The following is a 25,863-nucleotide window of genomic DNA, read 5'->3' as shown; positions in this document are numbered from 1 at the left end:
AAAGTCCACTTTGTTTTGGTTATAATACCAGGGATCTGCCGGCTGTGTCTGAAAACTTACAGAAATACATATTATTTATGTTCTCATTCAAAGTTACTAATAAATGTCAACAATTTAAATCTATACTGTAACAAAGTAGAGTTTTGAAGACATTGTGTATAATGTTTATGTACCATTCAGTGAGTTATCTTTATTTTGCAGCTCTGGATAAATTAGATTTATTGTAAGAAACAGCAGAAATGTCTCCTGTGGTTGTAAAGGCTGCAGACCTTTGGGTTGAACATTAAACCTCAGGTTATTTATGGCTAAATTATATAAACGTGACTCAACTTTCAGTGTTGTGTAACTGCGTCACAAGACCGATAAGACAAAGATTTCAGTGGTGTGGCAGCAGGAGGGAATAAGGAGCTGCGTTTCACCAGCTGTGTGTTTTTGCTCGGATTAGACAGAAAATAAGGTGGCTGGGAGGTAAATATCTGAGTTTATTGCGCCACCTTGTGCGCAAACTGCTTCCTCATCCACTCCACATCTGGTCTCCAAACGATGGTGTCTTTAATCCGCACTCTCCGACACCACACGGACGAGGTCAGCTGCTGCGCCTTTTCTCCGTCCCTGCTGGTGACCGGCTCCGGGGATAAAAGCCTCCGTGTTTATAACACGGCGGACTTCACGGAGCTCCCCTTCTCCCCGCTGACGGGCCACGGCTACGGCGTCCGCAGCTGCTGCTTCAGCTCCTGCGGCGGCTTCCTGCTCAGCTGCTCGGCGGACGGCTCCGCCCTGGTGTGGAGCCCGGAGACGGGCGAGCTGCTGGAGGCGCTGCAGCACCCGGGCCGCAGTCCGCTCCGAGTCTGCGCACTGGCGCCGGACTCCTCCCTCCTGGTGGGCGGGGCTTGTGACGGCACCTTGGCCCTGTGGGACTTCCCTTCCAAAACCCTGCGCAGGTAAGGCTGAGAGCACAAGGTCCGAACTGTAAAGGGATCATTTAGGACAAAACAGCAGCTTTCAGAAACCACATCAGACGATGTTTTTTCAGCAACAGACAAAAATACCATATAAACTGAAAAGATGGAACAAATCGGCAACCACAAAACGGCGCGAAATATAATTTTAAATGTGTTTAAACAATAGAGGCAGCACTAATTACAATCAGGTGTGCAGCTGATGTGTAGTTTACTCAAAATGGTCGCATTTTTTTTTTACTAAATTAATATATAGTTTTTAAAGAAAACCCAAAGCGTTTTTTGAGAACTATGTTCCTAAATAGAAAAGCATTTTTAAAAATTATATTTTTTTAATCATATTTTTTATATTATATTATATATTAAATACACACACACACACACACACACACACACACACACACACACACACACACACACATATATATATATATATATATATATATATATATATATATATATATATATATATATTATATTATATTTTTTACCCTATTTTTTTACCCTGTTGTTCATCTTTTTGTATATTCTGCTTTTTAAATGTTTGGAACACCCAGAAAACTGAAGCCTGACCCTTGTTTCCTTTCTGTATATTTACAGAAAATGTTTATATGTAGATATAAAAATAAATGAATAAATGTGTGAGTTTGGAAAAGTATAGAATATTAAAATTAAATTAGTGTAGAAACAGTTTGGTTCTCTAATTCTATTTCTGTGCTAGAACAGGTTTTAACATTTTATGGACTAGCAAATGTTTAGATGTTTTTTTCTCAAAACTGTCTTAGTTTGATAAACTGAAATTCTTGCTGTTAAAAACATCATTTTAGAAATATACGGAATCTCAGTTCTTGACTTTGAAAACTACAAACTGACTAAAAAAAAGACAAACCATTTTCATCAGCAGATGGAGTCGTCACACAGCTGTCACAGATTTCTCTGATCCTCACAGCATCAACATTTAGGGATTTTTCATCAGAAATTCACTTTTTTAGCAAAAAACAACCCAATCTGACTGAATAAATGTATATAATTCTATCAATATAAAGTAAAGTCTTGAAAATTGTGTTTTTTTTTTTTAAATTTGACAGATTTGTTCTGCAAAAACATGGCTTATTTGTTATTTTTTGGCTTTTGACTTATTTTAGGACAGTTTAGCAAGTTACTTAGTATGGAATGAATTAACCACATAGGCAGCCTACTCCAAGTTTTTTCTTAAAAACAATCTGTAAACACCTTAAACAGGTTGTTGCTGTGGTCCAGGCTCTCTCAGGTGTTTTCAGTGGATCTGATTAAACAGGACTGAACGTTCCACATCAAGTCCTGCTCCTCTGTGCTCATCCTGTGCAAACGTTTCCTCTGACAGCTGCACTGCAGTGAGCGAGGCCAGCGTCGTGGCCTGCTGTTTCTCGCCGTGCGGCCAGATGTTTGTGACCGGCTGCAGCCTCGGAGACCTGAAGCTGTGGGACGCCGACGTCAGCCTCCTGCACGCTCACAAGGACGCCCACGACCTGGGAGTCACCTGCTGCAGCTTCGCACCTCAGTTCGAAGTCGGTGAGTTCGGAGAGTTTATCTTTCATGCCTTTTATTTGTACAGTTTGGTTCTAATTAGCTGGTGTTGTGTGGAAATATGTTTAGATTGACAGAAAATTTACATCTGACACTGTAATTGTGTTCAGAATTTGGTCAACTGGGTGGACAAAATCAACTATTTTTGAATCACTTTTTTTTAACTGTTTAAATGATCCAACCACAAAATAACTGAATTTTCTTTTTAAACAGCTTTTCACTATTTGTTGTTTTTCACTCAGTTTCTAAAAAAAGAAAGAAAATGAGTTTAAAGTGCAGCTGTGTGACTCAGTTTGTTTTAATCATGGAAATTAAAAGATAAAGTTGTAAATATAATGAATGAAAGAAGCTGGTTATTCTTCTCCCAGAACAGTTTTTTTTTCAGTTTTTAATTTTAACTGATAGTATTGCTTTGATTAAATTCTTTATACTATGACAAGAAATCAAATTTGATACACATTTGTCTTTACTATGTGCACACTTCAAATCATCCTACCCAGTTTTGTTTTGTTTTCAGAAAAATCTACACCAGGATGCAAAGATTTTCTCAAAATGATCTCATCTCCTGTTATAAGTTGGCAGATAAACATGATGATTTTGATGATGTCAAATTGTGCAAAAGTTAAAACATTTTGTATCTCTCAGTTGATTCGTTCCTCCATCAAAGCTAATAGTTCTGCCAACGTCTGGGTACACCGAACCCACGCTGACCTTTTTAAAAGTTGATTCATTTCTTTATAAACTGCATCATCTGGCCTTTCAAAACCAGTAGGATGCTGAGATTTATGACTTTGGTTAAAAGTTATAAAAGCTTGACGTCCAATTGTTTGCATAATGCTTCTTTTATGTATTCAGTAAAGATTCTTCCGTCCTAATCTTGATAGAAAATAAATGGGACATGTTGTCTTCTATGCATCTTACAAATCATTTTTCCTCCGCTCATTCGTCTACTGTTCAGCTTTCATTTCAGAAGTAATTTTTTGTTTAATTGTTTTCCTTCTGATCAAACTCCAGTTTTACTGTAGGCTCTACCTGCTGAGATTCCACTGTATAGACAGGCTGTCAGAACTGATCTGTTTCTGCTTTTTGCTCAAGTATAAACTGAGTTTTGTTCTGCAGAGAGCTGCGGCGTGGAGTTTCGACTGGCCTCCTGCGGACAAGACAGCCAGCTGAAAGTATGGATCGTTTCCCAGCATGACGGAGCAGGTAGGCCGACCCCTCCGCCCTGCCCGCTCCCTCAACCCAACACTCCTTTAATCCATAACCCGTGAAAGGAAAAAAAACACGCTCTGCTGACTGCCTGCAACCTTGAACTCTCCCGCAGAAAACAATCATTTTATTTGCTTTAAATTAGCTGCAGTCGGACTCATTAATAATGAATCCGCCGTCGACTTTCTGCTAAAAACCAGCAGCAGCAGAGGATTTTGTGTGTATGTGTGTGCGCGTGTGTGTGAGAGAGAGAGTGTGTGAGTGAGCGAGCGATCTGGAAGGTCATCAGGTACAAACAGACACGTTCAGATCCTGTCCGACCGCCAGCAGAACCAGCAGATTTCACAGGTTTTTCACAGGTTGTGTAACCAGGTTACAGGCTGCATTTTCACTGTGTGATGGTGTTAGTTCTTGTGACGTGTTGCCGTGGTAACAGACGCATCCAGGGAGGATTTGATGTCCCACATGGTGACTCAAGTCCAATGTGATTTTTCTCCTTTCGAGCAGCTTGTCGAGGGACATCAAACAATGTCTGTCCTCGTTTCATTTCGCCGCTGTTGCTTGGATGAGACGAAGCAGCAGTTTTTGTTTTCGTGAAATGTGGCTTTAGATTGTCTGACCGGATCCCTTACACCTCAGCCTTTTATTTGTCAGATACTGGAAGGTTTTTTTAAAAAGCGTGACTGCTGTTGATCTTGAACATTTTCTGTATCCGTGTGCAGATGGTTTGTTTTTATCGGTGTCCAAAAGAAATGCTTTTATTCCAGATTTAACTGGAAGTTCTGCGGCTCAAAGGTGTGCAACTGCTGCTGTTGTAGTATTAGCTGTGTAATGTGTTGTTTTTGTTTAACTGCTGTTTCACATCTCCATCTCTGAGAAATAAAGGCTTTAGCTTCATTCATGCACATTTAGAGGAACAGAAAACTGATAAAGACTCATTAGTTTGGGCAGATGAAGTTGAAGTGCTGTGAATGTCTCTTCACCAAATATAACACGGATAATTGGGTCTACAGTGTAAAATGTGTTAGTAGTAGTTGTAAAACTGTAATGAGCCTACATTTTCTTTTCTTTATACATTAGTCTCCTGTTTAAGTCACTTTGTCTATACACGCAGAAACCTCCGAACGTCTCTCTGTTGCACACGTATCAAACTCTATTCCTCGGGGGCCGCTCTCCTGCATGGTTTAGATGTGTCCTTGCTTTACAACACCTGCTTTAAATGAATGACTTCTGCTTGATTTAGTGAGGAGGTGATTAAACCATTTGAATCAGGTGTGTTGAAGCAGAAAAACCTAAAACTCCCAGGACAGTGGCCCTTGAGGCCTTGAGTCTGACCCCGCTGCGCATGAGATTGCACATAACATTATCTTTTAGGTTCGACCAAAATGACTACAGCTGTCATTTGTCATTAGATGATCTTATTCTAAAACCCCTGCATGAAAGGTGGCGGGTGACGTGCATTCCTTCGAGGAATGCTAGGCCTTTATAAATAGAATGGAATGAATTTCTGCAGACTGAACTGCTCAACAATGTGTCAAGTAGTTTAAACATTTAATTCAAACATGTAAGTGAAATACTAATATATGCTACAAACAAAAAAAAAACTGTTTCATCCAGCTAATATCTATACCCAAGTATTCTTCAGTGTGTCTGTAAATGATGTTACAGTATCTTGTTCAGAGTTTGAGCTGATCTCCGCTCCCTCTGACCTAAAGGGAAGCTACACTGTAGATCACAGGACTAGCACCCACAGAGCTCCACACCCAGCCTACAGCTGATCTTCATCAGTGAACCCAACATGGCGGAGTTTGTTGGAGAACACCATCAGAACCAGTGCACGAAGACATGGAAGTTTCACAAAGAAACCCAGAGGCTTTAACATTTTCGGCTCGTCTTTTTTAACAGTAAATCTCGGCTGTCCCCAAAATGCCTTTACTGTCAAATTATAAATAGGAGATTTTAAAGTCTTTTCCAAATTCTGTGCAATATTCATTAAATATTAATATTTGGATGTGAGAGTGGGCGGTTCACTTTTTTGTCTCCCTGCAGCTGTCAGCAGGTGGCAGAGCTGCAGGAGGGAGGGAAGTTTTTTTCAGAAAGAAAACTTGAGCTTTGTATTTATATTAAAGACCTAATATAAACAGCCTTATTTTCCCCCTCTTATCCTGTGTGTGTGTGTTGGCCTGCAGTCTGGGTGATGAAACTGCTTCACACTCTCACAGCTCAGTCGGCTCCGGTTCTGTCCTGTGTTTTCTCTGCTGATGGAGAACTGCTGGTCTCGGGGTAAGAAGCTCATCACGTCCACACAGATGTATCATTTTGCTTCATTAAATTTAAATGATTTCTTCGTGATTTTTACCCCCACCCCACTCTGAATAAACCACAGACGTCCCTGCAGAGAACTCATCCTGCTGTTCTGAGTTGGACACCTTTTTAAGGAAAGAGCTTGTGTTTGGTCCTACTTTTGCTCTTGGCTGAAACTAAACAAACTAATTTGTCTTTTTTGTCTTTTTGTTTTTGCCAAGAGTCCATTCTGCTAAATTACCACCCACAGGCAATACTGTTATTTCCCTTGTGCGTGTTTGTCTGAAGCATTAGCAAAATATCTCTCGAACCAGTGGACAGATTTTAATGAATTTCTAGCTGAAAATCTAGAAGTGGTTACCTTTGGAATGTACCCCATTCAAGATGATCGCCACAGCTAAGCAAACCTGGAAAAAACACAAAAATGGCTATGACTCAGTCAATTATGCAGATATTAAGCTAAAACTGTGTGTGGTAGTAGCTGAGAGTCATCTCCAACAAACACTTTAAGGGCTTTGACATTTACAAATTTTGACCAAAATGCCTGTAACTCCATCCCTTCTCATCATAAGATGATCTTATTTCAATCTCTGCCATGAAAGGTGGTGGGCGATATGCAGTCCGTCAAGAAATGCCAGGCCTTTAATTATAGAATGGAAACTCATGCATACTAAGTTTGCACACTTGACTTTATTTTCCTCTGATTATTCAACAGCTCAATGGATAAAAGTGTAACCATATACGATGCTGTAAGTAGAGCTCATTTATTTATTTAGCCTCCATTAACTGGCAGTGATGACTTTTCAGCCGAGAAGTCATCATCTTTGTAAACACGGAAACAAAAAGCTTCCTGTTTTCCTGCTTGCTCTTTGTTTACAGAACCAGGGAACCTTACTCCACACTCTGAAGCAACATGACAGGTAAACCACCTCACCCCCCGCTGTGATGCAATCTCTGCAGCCATCAAGACGAGCAGCAGCACAGGAGCCCCAGCGTTTCACATCAAAATGTGTGATTTTTGCTTGATTAGCTCGTCCCAGAGGCGCTGGGTGCAGTGATGCAACATTATATTCTGCTTTTCTGCACAGTCATTGATGTAGCACCACAGGTGAGACGCAGCAGAGAGCTTTGAAGTGCATCAAAAGGACTCGGGATGATCTAAAACATTTTTAAAGAGTCGAGAGAACCTGATTTCTGAGGCTGAAAACTCCTGCCTCGGTTTTAGTGTCATCCACGCCTTTTACTCTCCCTTTTCTTCCTCCTCCCCTGCAGATATGTGACTGCTGTTGCCGTGTCTCCCACCTTTGGCTTGATTGCAACTGGCTCAATGGACAGATCAGTAAATGTATGGAGAATTGGAGATGAAGAAACTGGTAATTACACGGCAGAGAGCTGTTTAAATCTCCAATAACATGACTTTATTTTGCCGAAGCCTCCCTTAAGAGTGGTTTTTAGAGTATTCCTGTCTACAGGAGGAATGATGACTGATGTTTCTTAGTGCAGCTGGGCAAACAACCACTGAGCCTCAGAGCTGTTGTTATGGAGCGGAATTCTCTTTGAAACAACAAAAAAAAACCTAGTTCGTGCTCATCATAAAAGGAAGCATTTAGAAATGGAAAGGTGTGATCGATCGACATCTGGAGGCCTTAAAGCTTCATCAGTGCAGCTCCTCCATCTGTTATTAGTCAGCATGATGTTGACAAAGCCAAACTGCCTCTCCATTAAGCTCTGCCTCGGTCTCGCTTCCCTTTTAATCTTGTTTCTTTCTTTTCACACATTAAACTTGTTCCCTTTCATGTTTTTCTGCAGCGGCTGAGTCACAGCAGACACCGTGTCAAGGTAAATAATCATCACCCTGGAATCGAAAGATATTCAGTTAATCTCTGAGCTTTAACCTGCAACAGTTTAATTTAATACCTAGCATTGTGTAAACTGTTCTGATGTGGGTCCAGTGCAGCATTAAGACCAATTTTATTCATGGATTTGCTGAAAATATTTTTCTACATGTTTAGAGAGATAATGTAATGTATAAAGTCATATACAAGATTTGACCCAAATGCCTACAGGCCTAATTTTTGGGTTTTTTTTGTGATATTTTGTGACTTAAAATCAGAGGTGTGGTGATAAGTTAAAGGAGAAAATGTCCGGGTTTCCCTTCTGAACCTGATTTGACAGATAAGCAGCAGAAAATGGATGGATGGATAAAATAGGTCATTTAAAATGGAAGCAATGAGGGGGGGAGAAATTGATTGTATGACACAAAAGAATAAGCCTATATTTTTCTTGCTCAGCACAAAAACACCAAAACCAACGTTTTGTTTTGCATCCAAATTTTTGGCACAAATCATTTGTTCCCTCTAATGAATATAAAGTTATAATTTGTGAGTCGAATACAGCAAACAAGCTGGCAGCAGGTGGGGGGGATGTGCTCTGATTGGTTGTTAACCTGTTAGCTGTATCCCATTAAACATTCTCAAAGTTGATGCCCATTTGAGTGCAGTCTAAGAGCCAAACTGGTGTAGATGCTGTAAACACACAGAGCTGCCTCTGTTTGGTCATTTTTCCATACTAAATAAAGGGGGGCAGTAGCTTCATGAGGATGTGTTTAAGGTGAAATTGATGCTTAAAAAAGGTGTTCAGTAAGTCTGAATGTAGCCAACAAATGTATTTTAATATATTGGTGACCAGTTCCAGCTGCAGCTTGAACAGTGTGAGACTTACTGAGGAGAAACACGTGCCTCAGCTTTTAGAAATCAATTCTCTTTTCACACAGTACAAAACGCAAAGTTTTTTTTTAAAGTTGTGGGCATTTACAAAGCTTACAATGTGTCATTCGTAGGCAAATCTCAGTCGCAGGATCAATTCATTACTTTTTATCTTTTCACAAGACTTCTTTGACGCACAGATAAGACTCTCATCAGTCTTCAAACTGAAGAGAACAAAGATGATGAAAAAGGCCTTTTTCTGTGCAACTAATTGAACACTGCAGTCTGATAAGTGCCACACAGAGAAGCTGTGAAAAATGTCCAAGTTTTGGCTCAGTGTTTTCATGAGTCAGCTTCAGACTGATCCAGATGCTGCAGAGAGGAGAGGGGTCTTAACTCCTGTCACTGCTGTAAAGACCCCAAAGGTTCATAAGGGTGAAATTAGTTTTACTCTTAATGTATCAAAACTAAAATAAATAACATTTCTTGGTATTTCAGTTAGTCACTGCTTCTTGTATGTACTGTTGAAGCCACTTGGAGAACAAAACTAAACTGTTATTTCTTATTTTCCAGGCCTATATACAATTACAGACCTAGTATTCTTTTGAATACATATCACCTGCTGCTTTTAATGCCAGATTCAAACTAAAACCATCTGAAACTGAGAAGTTACAGCCGTGTGGTCAAACTTTAAAAATGATGTCATGCATGATGGCATGAAATAGTGTGACAGTTCACAAAATGTTAGTGCTCACTGTGTGTTGAGAATGATTCTCAGCTACTACCACCAAATTTTAGCTTATAGGCTGTAAAATTGACCGAGTTATGGCCTTTTTCTTGTATTTGTGAAGATCACTTACTGAATTTGATTGCCTACAAAAGTAAATCAGTTGTAGACGTACACCCAGAGATTAGTTTCTAACAGTTTCATTAAAATTGTCTCACCGGTTTATGTGATATTTTTCTAACTCTACAAGCAGACACATGATAAAAGCATTATCGCCTCACCTTCAGCGGTGGGCGATAACCACATTTCTTCAAACACAGGACAGATTTTAGGGCTTTGAATTAACGTGTTAGAAGCCAAGCGTCAAATGTATTGTTAAATTTTCGAACACTTCCTGGTCCGTACGGTTATCCTTCATGAGCTCAATGATCGGTGCTGTTAGGTGTCATTAACGAGGCCAACACGCAACGGGCCAGTTTGTCTGTGAGGGGAAAAATGATGGCTACTCATTCAGATGCTGAGAGAAGGTTGATGAGCTTCACGCTGCTAGTCTGAAATAACAAGCTTGAGAGGTTTTTTGGATTGCAGTTCTCCCTGTGAGGTCAGGAGTGTGTTTGTGTGTATTACTCGTGCTGAGGAAACTCTTTGGATTAAAAAAAAAACGAGCAAATTCTCAAAACGGTGATCATTAATTCATAGTATAAGCGACTCCGTTTTAATGTCATGTCCTTTTGAAGTGATGGAAATACAGCCGTGTGTGTTTATATGTGGGTGGGTGCACATGAAAGTAATTATAACGCCCATATCAGCACACAGGAAATGTCTTTTTCTTTTTTTTTTCCTTTTTTGTTTGTGGAGCTTGAAAGGAAGCTGTTTATTTGCAGGAGATTGGAGTATAATGGCTCAGCACTTCCTCCCATCCTGTTGTGTGTGTTCTTCTGCAGGGAGGAAGCTGCCAGGTCACTCCAGGCTGCTGCTCGCTGATTGGACGGAGCAGGACGTGCAGACTTGGCTGTGCGAAGAAGGACTCGAAGAACTCGTCGCAGTCTTTAAAGCCAACAACATCGACGGACCAGAGCTTCACCATCTGACCAAAGAAACTGTGGCTGAGCTGGGAATCGGTGAGGATACTGGTGCACTTTAGGATTCAAAGGTTTATGTGCAAATTTACTCTCTGATCCTAAAAAATGGCTGAATTGGGGGAAAAATAAGCTGGTTTTCGTCTGATTTGGGGATAAGTTTCAGTATGACTCCACTGCTTATACAGACACGTGTCATGCAGTAAGAACAGCAATCTGCATGATGACCTTTAACCCAAACAAAGATAATCCTTCTGAAAATAAGATTAGGGCCATCCAGTGGAATGATGTCCGGTCTTTATACAAACTGTAGCCAGAGAACCAAAGCAGCAACAGGACAGAGCAAAAACATACACAATTAAAGACTAAGACCTTCATATCCCCCGCTGCCGTAGTTTTGGTCAAACCTTGAGACTAAAATTATGTGCAATCTCATGCTTATCTACTACAATTTTAGTTCAGAATCTGTAAAATCCTCTGAGGTGTAGCCATTTTTGTGTACCCTAAGGTCATGACTTGTGGCCATTTTGAACTGGATTGACTCTGAAAGTAAATCAGCTATAGATGTCAACACAAGGATTACTTTCTGCACAGTTCATTAAAATCTGTTCGGGATCCATGAGATATTTTGCCAATGGTATAGACAAACAAACGCACATAGCCAAAAAACATTATCGCTCCACCTTTACCCTTGGAGGCAGGTGATAAATATGTCAGAAATTCACATAAATCTGAAGCTTTATGCAGGCCATCCGGATGTGATGGTCAAATTTCTGCCGACTGGTTTCAGTACTTGGACAGGAAATAACTTTTGTCTTCTGTACAGTCTACATTAATCTCAGGATGTGATGTTGTTCAGTGTTGCACAGGTTTGAAGTCCTGCTCCACAGGTTTCCGATGTTTTCCATCAGTGCTGCTGCAGGATTAGGGCCGACTCGTTTTGATTCTGCTGTTCTGGAGCAGATCATCTGAAACACCAGCTGTGTTTCCGTCCACCTGTTGAGATAACTTTTAATGCTGTAATGAACAGAGAGAATCGGTTTCAGTAAATGTCCTCGTACATCAGGGTGTTTAGGACAGGTTTTCTTTTTGAGGCGGAAACAGTAACAAGTTATTTGAGTAATGATATTTTAGTATTTTGATTAGACATGTGCCCGTCCACATGTTAAAGAGTTCTTCCATCCATGCATGCTCTTGACACTCACTCGTTCACTGTAGGTGTTTCCAGTCAGGATGATGTCTGATTATTCAGAACGCTCTAACACTCATCTGTCAAAGCCCAAAGTTAACCAGGTGGAATGAGAAGAAATTCATTTAACAAAACTCAACACCCTGATTGGTACCAAAGTTATTCCCTCGATCATCTTCTGATCTTCTGATCCTTTAGAAGTGTTGGGTTCTGTGGAAGTGAGGATGTTTGTGTTTTTGATGTGATTAATTAAAAACTTAAAAAAAGGGTCCAATAACACACAGGCTTTAAATCAAGTCTCTCAAACCAATTTATTGAGGGAATTAACAAAGAAAATTAAATTCAATGTTTTTGCCTTTTGAGGGAGCACAAGCATATTGCATTTCTACATGAGGATTGTCGGGTTGACAAAAGGTCACGTTTCATTTTACTTCCTGAGATCATAATGCATCTTATCCATAAATGAGTTTTAAATAAGAGTCCAAGTATAAAACAGAACCCCTCCGATTTTACTTCAGGTAGTATTTACCTGTTGTTCAAAAGCACAAACACGTCTTTACCTCCACACCCTGCAGGGAAAGTGGAACATCCCCCAGTTAATGTCCACCAAAAGCTGAAAGATGGGTGATAATGTAGCTGTTTGTGTGTGTTTGTATCTCTGTTAGCAAATGTCTCATTGACCACTTGACAGATTTTAATGAAACTCAAAGTAATCATTAGAAGTTCATCTCCAACTGACTGAAACCGTAAATTTCTCTCCGGTCAAACAGCTTTCTGGCTGCTGCTCCTCTTGTTTTAACAAAGGGGAAAGAGTAAATGCTGAGTTTGCTCATGGTAATCTCTGCTTACTGAGTCTTGAAGGTTATCAGCAGTTTGTTTGACATCAGTGAGCTTCAGTCCCCCAAGACTCTGCCTGTCCTCTAGTTGTCCTCTTTAGTTCCACTTTTTAAAACGTGCGTAATACCACGCATCACCCTATTTTTTTTTTTTAGATTATCTCATCCTGTTTTAGATCACCTTTACTCTGGTCAAAGTCACTCATTCTCTCTGCTTGCTCAACTTTTTATTTTTTTTCACCTAATACCCCCTGATGGCTTTAATTAGGAGATAGTCTGTGGTACTTAATGCTGCAGGTCATTGGTCACATTTGGCCTAAAACATGTAGGATGAGTAAACATCCTTCATACACTTAAAAACAACATGGAAACTATTATTATATCATGTTAAAACGACTTAACAACCAGAACAGATGTCTCTGGCCTAATTACACAAACTGTCGATTTTAATCACATAACTCGCTGCATTACAGTCCCAGCTGTAATCAAAGTCCCCTCCCATCCCCCCCATCTTTTTATTGGCTGTTGTTTGCTTTAATTAGACAGCAGCAGGCAGTAAAAACCTTTTTTTTTTTGCGTGCTGCTCAGTAATGTAAAGCATATCTATGTGTTCAGCATGGAGGACGGCTCTCGTTATCCCCGTAAAAAGTCCAGATTGCTAGATTTTCTGTTTGTGCTGCACAACCTGCACGCACAGCACAACACATCATTTCCTATGCATGCCATTTGTAAGAATGGTATGCATAGGAATACACACACACACACACACACACACACACACACACACACATCAGAGCAAATGAGATTTCACTAAGCTGTATGAAATATTCATGTTTTGAGCAGAGAGAAAAGAATCTCCCTGCCACTACATCAAATTATCAATCTAAATGTAAAGTGGGTGGTATGGAGCTTCTGATGAAAGATGCAGGAGTTTATGGAAATCCTAAATGAGGCATTACAAAAGGTAAAGTGAAACTTTCCTAACGAACAACCTTTTATTAGCTGAGTCAGAGAAGCTGATGTGGTCAGAGTTCCCTGCAAATACTTTCAGCAAGATTGAATGCTGTGATCTCTTTTTTTATTTATTTTATTTTCCCCCCACTTGGCTTCAGACTTCTTGTTCTGACAGCAGCTTCTGTCTTTTTGGTTTTGAACCCATTACGACCTGAGGTGCCCTTTAGACAAAATCAAGTTGCATCAACTCTTTTTGGGTTAACGGGTTCACAGCAACACTCACTTAAGGTCTTACTGTGAGATGCTCTTACTTGCCTCCTTCCATCTCTGTCTGCTATAGATCAGTGCAAAGTAATGTCAAATTCCTAATACTCACTGCAGTAAATGAAACAACTCGTTTCCTGCTGCCAGACATTTCTTTTTTGTTGTTGTTGTTAATTGGAGGCTGATTATTGGAGGTGGGTGATCATATAATTGCCTGTGTGTGTGTGTTTGCAAAATAATCATGAACCCCCAGACAGATTTTAATGAAACCCCTAAAGTCCTCATTAGATGTACATGTGTATATGATTAACATGACTGAACCTGATTCAAGATGGACGCCACAACTAATGAACCTTAGCAAACACACAAGTGGCTTCAACCATGTCATTTTTTTTACAGATATTGAGCTAAAATTTGATGTGATAATGGCTGAAAGTCCTCCCCAACACATACTCCGAGCGCTAACAGATCACACATTTTGGCACGCAAGGCAGCGGGCGATATGCATTCCTGTCAGGAATTTTACTTTTGTATTTTCCTAAGAAATTGGTCACTTTTAATCCAGTTTGTTGTGGCATTTACCAGTTTTTGAGTATTTGAGAGCTCTCAGTAAACATGCAATGGTTTGGTCAAACTTTGTGAATAGTATGATCTCTACAAGACCAGAAAGTTTTGTTTCTTTTTAACGAAATGCACCTTTTTTTTTTAGTTGAAGTTTGGATATTCTTAAACAAAGAGTTTTAGAGCCGTAGCTGGTCCAGTCATAAGATTAGAAAAGGTTATGTGATATTTTAAAAGCTTTTTCAAAATATTTTTGAAGCTTTATACCTACAGTCAGGAGCCACGAGCTTCTCCAATCAGCTATGATCACTCCACAAAGCAGAAGGCTTTGAAAAGACGAAGCTTTTCATGTGATTTGTTTAAGATCAATTATTCTGTCTGACTGCAAAAACCCTTCAGGAAGATTTGATCAGTCTGCTGTGGTGGTGCAACAACACCGGCACAAATGTGACCAGCATCAGAAGAAAATCTTTCCTGCATCATGCGAGTCCAAGGAAATGATGAAACTAAAATCCAGTGAAGAAAGGCACAGACTTTTATGAAATCAACGTGTTCTCGAATGATAACTAGTGGTGGATCAGCAATGATTTGACCTTAAGTTGCAGCTGGTTTACAAGATAAATCCGAGCAAACTGTAAAAACCAAGAATCAAGAAAACTAGCTAAAGATGAAATTAGCAGAGCTTTTGAGCGCACCTCAGACCGACAGTAGACTACTTGAAGAGGCAGATGTTTCCATGTTTTTCACAGTCCACCGGCTTTGACCTCAAAAGAGCAGCGCAAACAAGACGGGCTGACAACGTGGAGTCGATATGTTCACTTCTGACAAGTTTGACGCCAGCACATGAATAAAACAATCCAACTTCCCCAGATAATTTCATACTCTGCAGTGGGCAGAACAGTCAGGATTACACTTTTAGACATTTTAATTTAGGTAATAATTTAAAAGTTTGTAAATAACTCCTCATGTTTTATGGTAAGGCTGTATTAAATTCAAACTTTTTGTCAATCTTTAATATATAAACCAATAGAATACCTATAGACTGTAACATTATTATCATGGAGGGGGGGGATTAAATACAAATTCTAGTTATTCACTTCCTATATTCTGACAACTTCCTCAGGATTTTACAAGGCGGACCGTAAAATGTCACTGCAGCTGTTCCCGGTGTCTGAATAAGACCTGCTCCTTTGTGGCTCTGCCATTACACGCAGACACACAACTAATCATGTGCAGCCATAAAGGTCGCCCCTCCCTTTTTAGCTGCTGGGAAAAATTTGCTGCTGATGACAAATTCAAAGGGTACTGTCAGCAGGCGGAGACATGCAGCTGTGTGCAGTGATTTTTATTTTTTTTTAAACCCGTTTGGAGTTTTATTCTCTGGCAGAATAAGTAGAGACGTTAACTCGCTTGAGTTGTGAAGCAAAATAGCTTGGTCTTTGTGACTCGGCGCAGATTAATGAAGCGTGGATAAAGATTTATTTCTGCTTTTTGTTTCTATCAGAACAAGGTCGGCGTCGAGAACTGGAGCTTGATTCACATAAAACAAACACAGAACTGAGATGGTCTCAAATGAGAAAATGTTCAGACTGACGATGAATAAAAATATTTTGGCTGAATTTAACGCAGAGCTGTGGTTCCTCAGAGTCTGTGGGCCTCCGCGGTCGTCTCCTGAGGAAAATCGAGGCCCTGAAGGCAGAGCAGAGCGGCTCCGAAGCCCCCGATGAGTTTCTGTGTCCAATCACCAGAGAGCTGATGAAGGATCCAGTCATCGCTGCAGGTTGGTTCAAGTTAAAACAACAAAAAAAATCCTCCTCCAGAGGCTGCCACAGAGGCATACACATGCATCATCTCAGAGTATAAAAGGTGTGTATGTGTGCTCCACAGATGGATATTCCTATGAGCGAGTCTCTATAGAGAGCTGGATCCGAGGTAAAAACAAAACCAGCCCCATGACGAACCTGCCCCTGCAGACCACACTCCTCACCCCCAACAGATCCCTGAAGATGGCCATAACCCGATGGAAGACCAGCCAGTAGAACCAGCCGCTTATTTTGGATCAGCAGGTACTTAAAATTATTAATCTGTAATTTGTGCTTCTGTGACAAGTGCTCTTTACACTGAAGTGCTGAGATCTTAAAGGACTCATGCTGGGTCACATCTCATAAACAAATCTGAATCACATTACATTTACATTTATTCAACACAACCTTTTTTTGTTTTGGCAGACCAGTTAGTTATGAGGCATTATGTTCTATGTAAAAACTAAATGAGCAACAGCCATTTCAAACTGGTCTTAAATAAGAGTGCTTGCAGGTAATTCTGCACACGGATGATTTGCTGTCAAAACCTTCTTTGGTCTGACATGATTATCATTGGGGTTATCCAAGATTTTTATCAAACGCCTCTGAAAAGTGAAGGCAATTTTTTGCCTGTATCTATGGCCAAACTGTCTCATGAACCACTGAACAAATTTAATGAAACTTTCAGGAAATGATCATTGGATGTATGTCTGCAACTGATTTAACTTTTAGAGTCAACCTGATTCAAGATGGCTGCCATAGCCAACTGAATTATCACCATTTTTTTAAAAGTCAGTCTTACAGATATTGAGCTAATATTTGGCATGGTCTTAGATGAGTCATTCACAACACAGTGAGTGTGACATTTTGCTGTATTGCATGATTTTGTGTATATTATTATCAAGGTTTGACCAAAATGGTTCTCAAACATTGGATGATTGTCTTAAACTCTGGCATGAAAGATAGTGGGTGAAGGAATACTAGGCCTTTAATATTCATTGTTATTTGCTACTATGCTCCACTTAAACAGAGAAATAACATTCTAGATTTAAAAAATGCAAGGCTGGAAACATACTAATAAGACAGAGCTGCACAGTGCTGTTAAATCATTTGTCCCCTGAGACCACTTGTATATTTTGGCTGAGTTTGTTTTTTAAAATGCAGCGATGAAGGCTGACTGGTTGTTCTGTCGTGAATACTTCATTAACTGGCCCATTCATATTAAAGAGCAGCTTCATTAGCTTTTATGGGGGAACCACCCGAGTAGAGCTAGTTTCATTAATTTTCTTACACTGAATTCCGGTATCATGTTACTGGGTTTCTCTAATATTTAACACCATGTCCATTAAAATACTTAATTATCTGTAGTTGCTATGTGTGGCCACAATTTACAAGTTTCAATAACTTCTCAAAACACACAAATCATCTTAATCAACAATGCGACTCCACAGATTTTCCTCAGTGGGTCTTTATTTCGCTCTTCCATGGGTGACTATGGCAGTAATGTTCAATTACAGTATCACAGCTAATAAAGCCCACAATACTGAAAACATGGCAACAATTGCATTTAACATACATCATAAAATAATCAAGCTGATGGCACGGAGCCCCTGAAACATTTGTTTTTATAGGTTACTCTGTAATATAAACTGCAATTGTAGCATGCACTGAAATCTCAATATTACTGAGAATCATAAAATGTCTTAGTAGCTGTGCAAAAATAACTATTATAAAATATATTGCTTTTACAATTGACCAAGCCATTGGCACTGTGAATAAATTAACTAGACTGCAACAACAAGCAGATAAAGGAATTCAGTGTTAATGGTGATTTAATATCATGTACAAATATATTTAACAAAATGTTTAACACCATTTCAACATTGTGCCTCAAACTCAAAATACACAAGTCAGTACACTTAACATAGACCTTCACTGGAAAAGTATGTATTTATAGAATATACACAACATGAGGATCTATAACGTCCTTCGTAAATCACAGGAATGCCCATCCCTTCGACTGAACCTTTCACTCGGACCACTTCACTTTCAGCACACAATGCTGTGTTGGAAATTTAATTTCAAACGGATAAATTAGGCTGCATGGATGGGTCTGAATTCTACACATGAAAATACTCTTATCAATGGAAAAAAGAACATTTTATTCATTTAAAATTAAATGCACAACACCGTGTTCAAACAGCAAAGAGGTCATTTCTCCACACTCAGCACCACGGAACACAGTTCAAACCGTTTATTTCCACTTTAAGCTCTTCTGTAAAGACATTACACTAAAACTTGGCGTCGCTTAAGCACTCACGTGACTGGACTGCGTGTAAAGTGCTCGCTGTCGTCGTTTTGTTGACCGGGCTTGTACAACAGAGCTCCGCCAGTGCAACGTTTTCAGCTTGGCTGAATGACGGCGGACATGTTGTTGTGTAACAGAAGCTGACAGCAGTAAGCGGCAGATCGGGAGGAGTCAAATCTGGAGCTTTTAGTACGCTTAGTGTTTGTATTCGCAAACAGCTTGCAAAGTGAGACTGGAATAAGTTTGGGGCGGATTTATAAAAAAAGAAAAGTCAGTCTTTCTCACTTCTTTTTGTTAGCGACTGTGTGCATTCTGGACGGGAAGAGAGATTAAACATCTCTACACATTCGACTCTATAAACGATCGCTTTGGTTTCATTGAAGCTACGTGAATGGCAGGATTATCTCGGACCAGGCCAGGCGGCTTGGACTTGCCGTCCATAAAAGTGTGCGACATGGCCAGCACTGGCTTGGACTCTTTGTAACAGTTGGCCGACTGGCAGAACTTTTCTGCAAGTTCCTTGGCATGCATGCCATTTTGTAAGCTATTCATTGCCATGCCACCCTGCGGTAGTGGAGGTTTGTGCTGGTCCTGGTAGGCGCTCACTGATTTGCCGTCGATTGGCTGAAAGCCCATTGGTGACACGTTGTGGCACACCAGGCCGTCAGAGGAGTGGCTCAACCAGCTGCGACTGGCAGACTGAAGGCTTGGATGCTGCTGCTGCTGCTGAATCTGTGGCTGAAAGCGGGCTGTCTTGTCAGTGATGCCCATGAAAGGTCTGGGTTTGTACTCTGAAGCGGAGCTGGCCTGTTGGCTGTGCTTGTTTTTGTCAGGGATCTTGGAGCGGACATCAGGTCCCAGCTTGCCACTGTCTGATAAGCTGCTGCTGGACGCCAGGCTGCTGGTGGAACTAGACACGCGCATGCTGCTGATGCTTCCTCCCTGAGATCCTGCAGCACCACACATCCCCTCCTTTCCTGGGTTGGGGTGGTTCCCCTGGTGTCCTGGACCGGAGCAGGCCAGTCCATCCAGAGAAGAAGCAGAGTGGGTGGACAGCCTGTCCTGGCCAAGACCTTTGGACAGGAGGCTCTCACCATCACAACTCTGACTCATAGACGTGGACGTAGCTGCCAGTAACACGCGGCTCTCATACATGGGCTCATCGGCTGGGGGAGGCAGGGGGCTGATGTCGATGCCTGGGCCCGGCTTCAGTGCACTGGACATGTGTCGGCTTGGTAAAGGACTGGAGGGTGCGTACTGGGATTTGCCCCCAGCAGAGCGCCCCCCCACAGCTTGCATGGAGTTCATGTGCTGATTGGTCTTCACTATCTGAGCCTGCTTCGTGGGCTGCAGGACCAGAACTTGTTGGGCCAGTGCCTCGCGGTGCTCTCGGGGGTACCTGTGGGAGGGAAGTCTGCTGGGACCCGGGGGGGAGCTGGGGCTCTGATTCGGATGACCCAGGCAGTTGTTGACAGGTGTCGAGTCAGCAGGTGAGATTCTGTTGAAGGAGTAACTGTTCTGGGACCAGCAGGCTTCACCTGTCCTGTCATGCTTTAAGGCAGCCAACTCCTCCTCCTCCTCCTCCTCTTCTTCCTCTTCCTCCTCCAGAATACCTCTTTGGCCTTCCATGCTTCTTGCCAGGCTGCGCTGCGAGGGCTCGTCCTGTGCCTCGTCCTGCTCCTGGTCAGACTCGTGGTCTCCCGATGCCTGACTGGAAGCAGCTGCAGCCCCGGCGAAGCCTCCTTTGGTCTGAGTTCTCTGCATCTGCTTACACTCCTCCTCGACTCGAGCCAGCAGACGACGGATCTCCCGGTTGTTGGGGCACAGCTTGGCCGCTTCGTGCAGGTCAGCCAGAGCCGCTGAAAACTGTCTGTGAGTGGAGGAACATTGTTACCAGCTTCGCAACACAAAAAACAACTACCTAAAGCTGCTGCAGAGGGGCTGAATACTTTACCTGCTGCTTCTTTTTGCTCTGGCTCGGGCGTAGTAGGCCTCATAGGATTTGGGTTTCAGCTCCAACGCTTTTGATGCAAATTCCTCAGCCATCCCAAAATCCTACAAAAAAACCCATGCACATTCAGCTGATATTCTCATCTTACCATGACAACACAAAAAGGTAAAAGTATTCAAATACTTACAGTAGTTTATTTTGAAACTGTAGCTTAATTTCTTTACCAATTTGTTGCTTTTTATTACAAACTTAGCATTTTCCAAATAATAGCTGAATTCAACCCTAAATACTTCATCCATAGAGATAAACCCAGGGCTTGCACATCAGGTAAAGTTACAGTAGAAATGCACAGGAGACCTCCTCACACAGCCTGTTTCACTCATCATCTGCAACAACTAATTGCAAAAACAGCCGGCGTACTACAAGTTTTCCTCTAGGACTATGACTTATATAAACAAAGTCTTTCTGCAGAAACAATAAAAAAATAAAATAAATAAATCAACTATCCAAACAGCCACTTGGTTTGGCTCGACGTTTGCTCTGAGGTCATTTTGATTTTTTCAGTCCAACTAAAACAATACAGACACTATTTTTATTCTTGAATGCTTCACAAGAACATTATGATCTCTGGTGAACAGTTAAATTGTACAGAGCTTTGTCAAAACATCTCCAAACACATTAAACCTTCTTTATGTTACTACCTTTCAAAACAATTTTCAAGTAAGATGTCCTTTTTTTAACTATAGCAATAAAAATATTGGACTAGAACACTGACTGGGGAGCAAAGGAATGAGGGTGGGCTCTTTTCAGAGACTTACATTGGTTTTTCTGCGACAGCGGGAGAGATTGAGGTACAGAGAGACCCTCAGGTCTTTAAACGCCTTCAGGTCGTCGCTGTATCCTTCTCGAGGAAACTTCCTCAGGGCGTACTGGTACCTCTGTGCCGCCTCTTTCATCTTGCCTTTCTGGAGGACAGAAAGAGGTGCAGACATGCAGTGAGGAAGAGGACGGAAGGAAAACAGGTCGAGGAATACACCAGATATTCCCTCCAGTATCTGTTTTCTGGCTCTGCTTTTTTCCTCCCATCAGTTACACATTCAAGTCGACACACACGTGTCACATCTGACAGGTTTGTCCTTTCTGCAACAAAACTCAATCTGTTAAATGTCAAACATCGATCATTGCTCCTTTGGTAAGTGGTGTGGAACATGCACTGCTTTATTCAACTAAATTAGATATTTTTTATGTTCCCCTCAGATAAAAACATACGATCTAAGAACTCCATTGTTGCCGCTTCCATCCCTGACAACAACTAATCAGGAATATGGACTCTTTCTTTAATACAGAAACCTGCTTTTTACGGTTAACTGAATTCTACCTTATAAAGCAGATTTCCCTCCTCCATCAGCTTCTGCAGAAGAATAATGAGGATATCAGGCTTGGAAGTAGCCATGGCCCAGGCAGCGTTCCCTGTTGACACAGAAGAAATATATTATGTTGCCGTTTTTGTTGCAAACCCAGCGTCGGCTTATTCTCTTGAAATTGGTACAAGGTAAAGTTACCTAAAGATTGTACCTGATCGATCGTAAGGAGACGTTCTGTAGCCTTTAGTTTATTGAGGGCAGTTAGAGGGAAGAGTTAGGAGGGGGAGAGTGGAGAGAAGAGAGGTCATGCAACAGCAGGAGATGTCATTTGAAGCGAGAGGAAAATGAGTTACTAACTGCAGCGTGACAATATACAATTATGTGTCACTCAGCCTGAAACGGGCTTGCACTTGGAGAGGGGGAAAACATGGAGAGAGAAAATTTAAATGTTCGGTCCATTATCGATGGTGCTCTAAGAGAGCACTGCAGATAAGCTGCAGAAGCAGGTAGCTTTGTAAACGTCACCTGGGTGATGAGTTCTATTCTTGAAATTAGTCGAGCAGCAAATGAGGAAGAAAAAGGTCCTGACATACCACTAAGACTGATCACACACACACACATATACATACATGCTGAAGATTGAGAGAAGGAAGCAGAGATGGAAATCATTTTCCCACAACATTCCACAAAGTTTGTTCTGAGATTATTTTTAGAATCATGAGATACAGAGCAAAAACAAAAAAAGACCCAAACTATTTTTCTGTATTTCGGGACATGGAAAAAACTCTGCCACCACACAAAAATACATCTTCAGTCCCTGCTGATAATAAATATACAAACTGCTCTAATATTCCAACAGTTCTTTAACATGTAATTATTAAAAAGAAGTGCTCTCACCCAGCTTGGCTCCTTTCTTCAACAGAGTCACCACCACTGAGGTGTTCCTACAACCGATGGCCCGGTCCAGAGGCCTCATCCCACTGTGGTCCACATGCTCAATCACTGCTCCTCTTTCCACCAAGTACTGGACCTACAGGAGACCGGGCGTACAAGAACACAGAGCCCAGAGTCAAGAGCTTGGCTGCAAACCTCCTGTGATCAATAAAGTCATTGAGATGTTAAATGAAGCTCAATAAAAGCAACGGTTTGTTTAAAAAAAAAAAGGTTCACTTACAATCTCTGCATCTCCATAGAAGGCAGCGAGGTCCAGCGGCGTCCTTCCGTTCTTGTCAGTGTGATCGATGACCGCACCTTTCTCCACCAAAAACTGCACCACATTCTTACGTCCTTTCAAACAGGCCCAGCTCAGGGGCATCAGTCCCTCCTTGTCCATCGATGTTAAAGAAGCACCTTTGGGTTGAACATCAACACAAACGGTTATTAATTCCATTCACCCTGATACAAGCATTTGTGTTTGTCGTACACGTGAGGAGCTGATGTTCACCTTTAGCCAGCAGAAACTCTACAGTACTCAGGTGACCCTCACAGGCAGCCACCATCAGCAGAGTTCTGCCCTGCTTGTCACTGACGTTGATGTCAACACCATGTTGCAAGAGCAGCTCTGCAATCTGAGAAACGCACAAAAACAGGATGATTTTTGATTAGCAAAGACTATGACCCCATCTTCTACTGCTATTGAGATGATCCCCAGAAATCTAAATAAATTTAAAAATACTTGCTAATTGAATATTTTAGCTATGATTATTATGAGGAAAAAAAAAGTCAAAAAGATTAAAATTTTTGTTGAGACTCAATGTTGGTTTACTTCAGTCAGCAATAAATGGGCTTAATAAGTTTTATCTACAGGTATTTTGTGGTTTGGAAGCTGCAAAAGTTAGGCAACCACTGCCACAGTCTGGTTACTGCAAATACAGAATATAAGGAAACAAAGATCTGCTCAGCAAATAGTACCTGCCAGTGTCCCTGTCTGACTGCACAGAACAGGGGGGACATCCCCCGCCGGTTCGCCTGCTGCACCACCGCCCCCTGCTCCAGCAGGAAGCTGCACACCTCCATCTTCCCTCGACCAGCTGCAGCCGTCAAAGCTGAAGACGAGAAGACACGTATTCAAGACTTTTAAAAGGCCTGCCTCCTTCCATCATCTTGACAAAGAAACTAGTTTAAATAAGGATACAGAACAGATGTAAGACAACACTCAGCTCAGGAGGACGAGCTGTGATTAGGATTATTTGACGTGGAGCAGGTTGAAATGGGAAGGCTTGGATATTAACTGATTCTCATTCCTCACAAACAGAAGACGAGCAGAAAATACAACTCGTGTTCAGTGCTGATTGAGTTTAAAAACCGATGACGCTAGTACTTCTTAAAGCTCATTAAATTAAAACCTCTTGTTCCCAACGTCTTAAAGAGAGACGAGGATTCAGTTATTTCACACATCAGAAGTCAAAACCCACAAAATAAACAATCCTATTAAACACAAGTCCCTGTTTGTACTGTTTTTTTTTTCCAGATTAATGTGATGAAAAAAAAAACTAACAGTGTATAACTATAAAAATATAATTACAAAGTTGGATGCTTACAATCAGTCAGCAGATGGACTGGTTTTAAATGAGCGCCGGTTCTCCAAACAGAGCGAGTTCCACCGCGAGAATCGGACCAGCTCTGCTCTCACATTCACCTCGGAGACTAAAAGGTGTCGCTGAGCCTCCATATCGAGCTGACATCATCCATCTGGATGAACAGCCATCGCAGCCAAAAACAACCCCGCCCGCCATCTGCTCCAAATGTGGATTTCCTCACACAGTGAAATCAGCAGAACAATGACTCCAAAGAGCTAAACTTAGACCGGGCTCCGGGGAGCCACATTAGCAACATGTTGGACACGCTAGTTTACAAAGAACGTGCAAGACCACAACCGCACTAACGACTCATGGCTGTTTGTGCATTAACTCACCAGCTCTTCTGGCCTAAATAATAACATTTATGTAAATATTCAAAGTAATCACAGCAGCATTCTGGCGAGGTCATTTCTCTCATCTGATCATTTATGGGTTGCAACAACAGAAAGGTCACGACCTCACATTCTAGCAAAAGTTTTGCAGAACAAAAAAAAAAAAAAAAAAAAAAATCAACCTTTTTTTCCCCCCCAAGGCACTAAAAATCTTCCTGCAATACTTTACAAGCAAAGTTAGGCACCGAACCTGCTCAGATTCTGCAATTTTCTTCTCATGTTCTACAGAAATTAGTGGAGAATTTAATTAAGTTTGACTCCTATAAGGGCCAAAAGTTAAATACAAAAGTGAACACAATTCAGAGCAACACAATCAATGAATAAATAAATAACTGCGTTGTTTTCCAAAAGCAGCAGATAAATTCATTTCTGCTGGGCAACACTGCATGTTTAGCTTCACCTCCACCTTTGTGGGAAGATTTTACCTTCTAATGTGAGAGAAGTTGTTTTAAAAAGAAAATATAAAAAGTACTGTGAGGAAAATTGCCCAAGGCTTCAGTGTATGCTGTTATTTAGGAGTATTTTTTTCAAGTTCCTACTCTGTAATAAATACAATAATTAAATTGTAAAAGTCATAAATGTGTGTGACACACTTAAGTGACAAAACCTGCCAGCCTCGCAGTCTTCAGCGTTTCGCACATTTTGCTATTGTTACACAAAAAACAAAAGGTCTGAATCATCCAACACACTTAGACATAAAATATTATAAATCCAAATGTTATAAATGAAGTAATGACGGGGTGCTAACAATAACATACAAGAACTTGTTGTGAAAGTATATTATTACATGGTATGCATTTCTCAAAAGACTACTCTTTCTCTGCACAATAATTTGTTGCTTTTTTGCCTTGAACAAGTTCTGCTGCAACTAGAATGATTGTGCGCCAATAAATTACCTTTTCTTTGCAGAACAGGGAAGCGTTCTGCCTCCTAAAAAGAGGATTCTGAAAGATGAAGCTCGCACAGATGTACAATCCAATCTGCCTCTATTTGAACACAGAACACAGCGAGCCGATTTGCATAAATATGCAATATACCATTGAATTTTGATTATGTTAGGAAGTCTCTCAGGTTGTTATCAGAGAGCAGAGTCAGGAACAAAAATGAATGACTG

The 25,863-nt window shown here is 41.0% G+C and overlaps 2 protein-coding genes across 9 annotated transcripts in view; one reads left to right on the top strand and one right to left on the bottom strand.

The window, feature by feature from the left end:
• The first annotated feature begins 167 nt into the window (after positions 1-167).
• LOC108240754 (WD repeat, SAM and U-box domain-containing protein 1) lies at positions 168-24,218 on the top strand. Of its 2 annotated transcripts, none has more exons than XM_037976236.1 (12): positions 168-941; positions 2,323-2,510; positions 3,645-3,731; positions 5,924-6,017; positions 6,754-6,787; positions 6,918-6,958; positions 7,311-7,411; positions 7,848-7,877; positions 10,415-10,591; positions 15,999-16,133; positions 16,241-16,419; positions 20,072-24,218. In XM_037976236.1, the coding sequence occupies exons 1-11, from the start codon at positions 544-546 to the stop codon at positions 16,390-16,392; spliced, it is 1,437 nt and encodes a 478-aa protein (XP_037832164.1). In that variant the 5' UTR covers positions 168-543; the 3' UTR covers positions 16,393-16,419; positions 20,072-24,218. The 2 variants fall into 2 exon arrangements, with proteins under 2 accessions (XP_037832164.1, XP_017279951.1); XM_017424462.3 differs by having other exon boundaries at positions 274-941; positions 22,701-24,218.
• Positions 17,606-25,863, bottom strand: part of tanc1b (tetratricopeptide repeat, ankyrin repeat and coiled-coil containing 1b) — a 91,060-nt gene continuing 82,802 nt past the window's right edge. For 4 of the 7 annotated variants that reach the window (XM_017424456.3, XM_025007695.2, XM_017424459.3 and 1 more), the window contains 9 exons: positions 23,690-23,823; positions 23,223-23,346; positions 22,953-23,128; positions 22,676-22,808; positions 21,990-22,019; positions 21,793-21,884; positions 21,233-21,379; positions 20,418-20,518; positions 17,606-20,333 (listed from right to left, as the gene is read on the bottom strand). In XM_017424456.3, the coding sequence (XP_017279945.1) occupies positions 18,803-20,333; positions 20,418-20,518; positions 21,233-21,379; positions 21,793-21,884; positions 21,990-22,019; positions 22,676-22,808; positions 22,953-23,128; positions 23,223-23,346; positions 23,690-23,823 (2,468 nt within the window). In that variant the 3' untranslated portion in view covers positions 17,606-18,802. Of the gene's footprint in view, positions 20,334-20,413; positions 20,519-21,232; positions 21,380-21,792; positions 21,885-21,989; positions 22,020-22,675; positions 22,809-22,952; positions 23,129-23,222; positions 23,347-23,689; positions 23,824-25,863 lie in introns of those variants that run through there. The other 3 variants (XM_017424457.3, XM_017424458.3, XM_017424460.3) reach the window with 3 other exon arrangements.

This window comes from Kryptolebias marmoratus, linkage group LG6, assembly GCF_001649575.2.
Source record: "Kryptolebias marmoratus isolate JLee-2015 linkage group LG6, ASM164957v2, whole genome shotgun sequence".
Lineage (NCBI taxonomy): Eukaryota > Metazoa > Chordata > Actinopteri > Cyprinodontiformes > Rivulidae > Kryptolebias > Kryptolebias marmoratus.
Note: the sequence above shows the minus strand (reverse complement) of the source record. Positions and strands in the feature narration are given on the sequence as shown.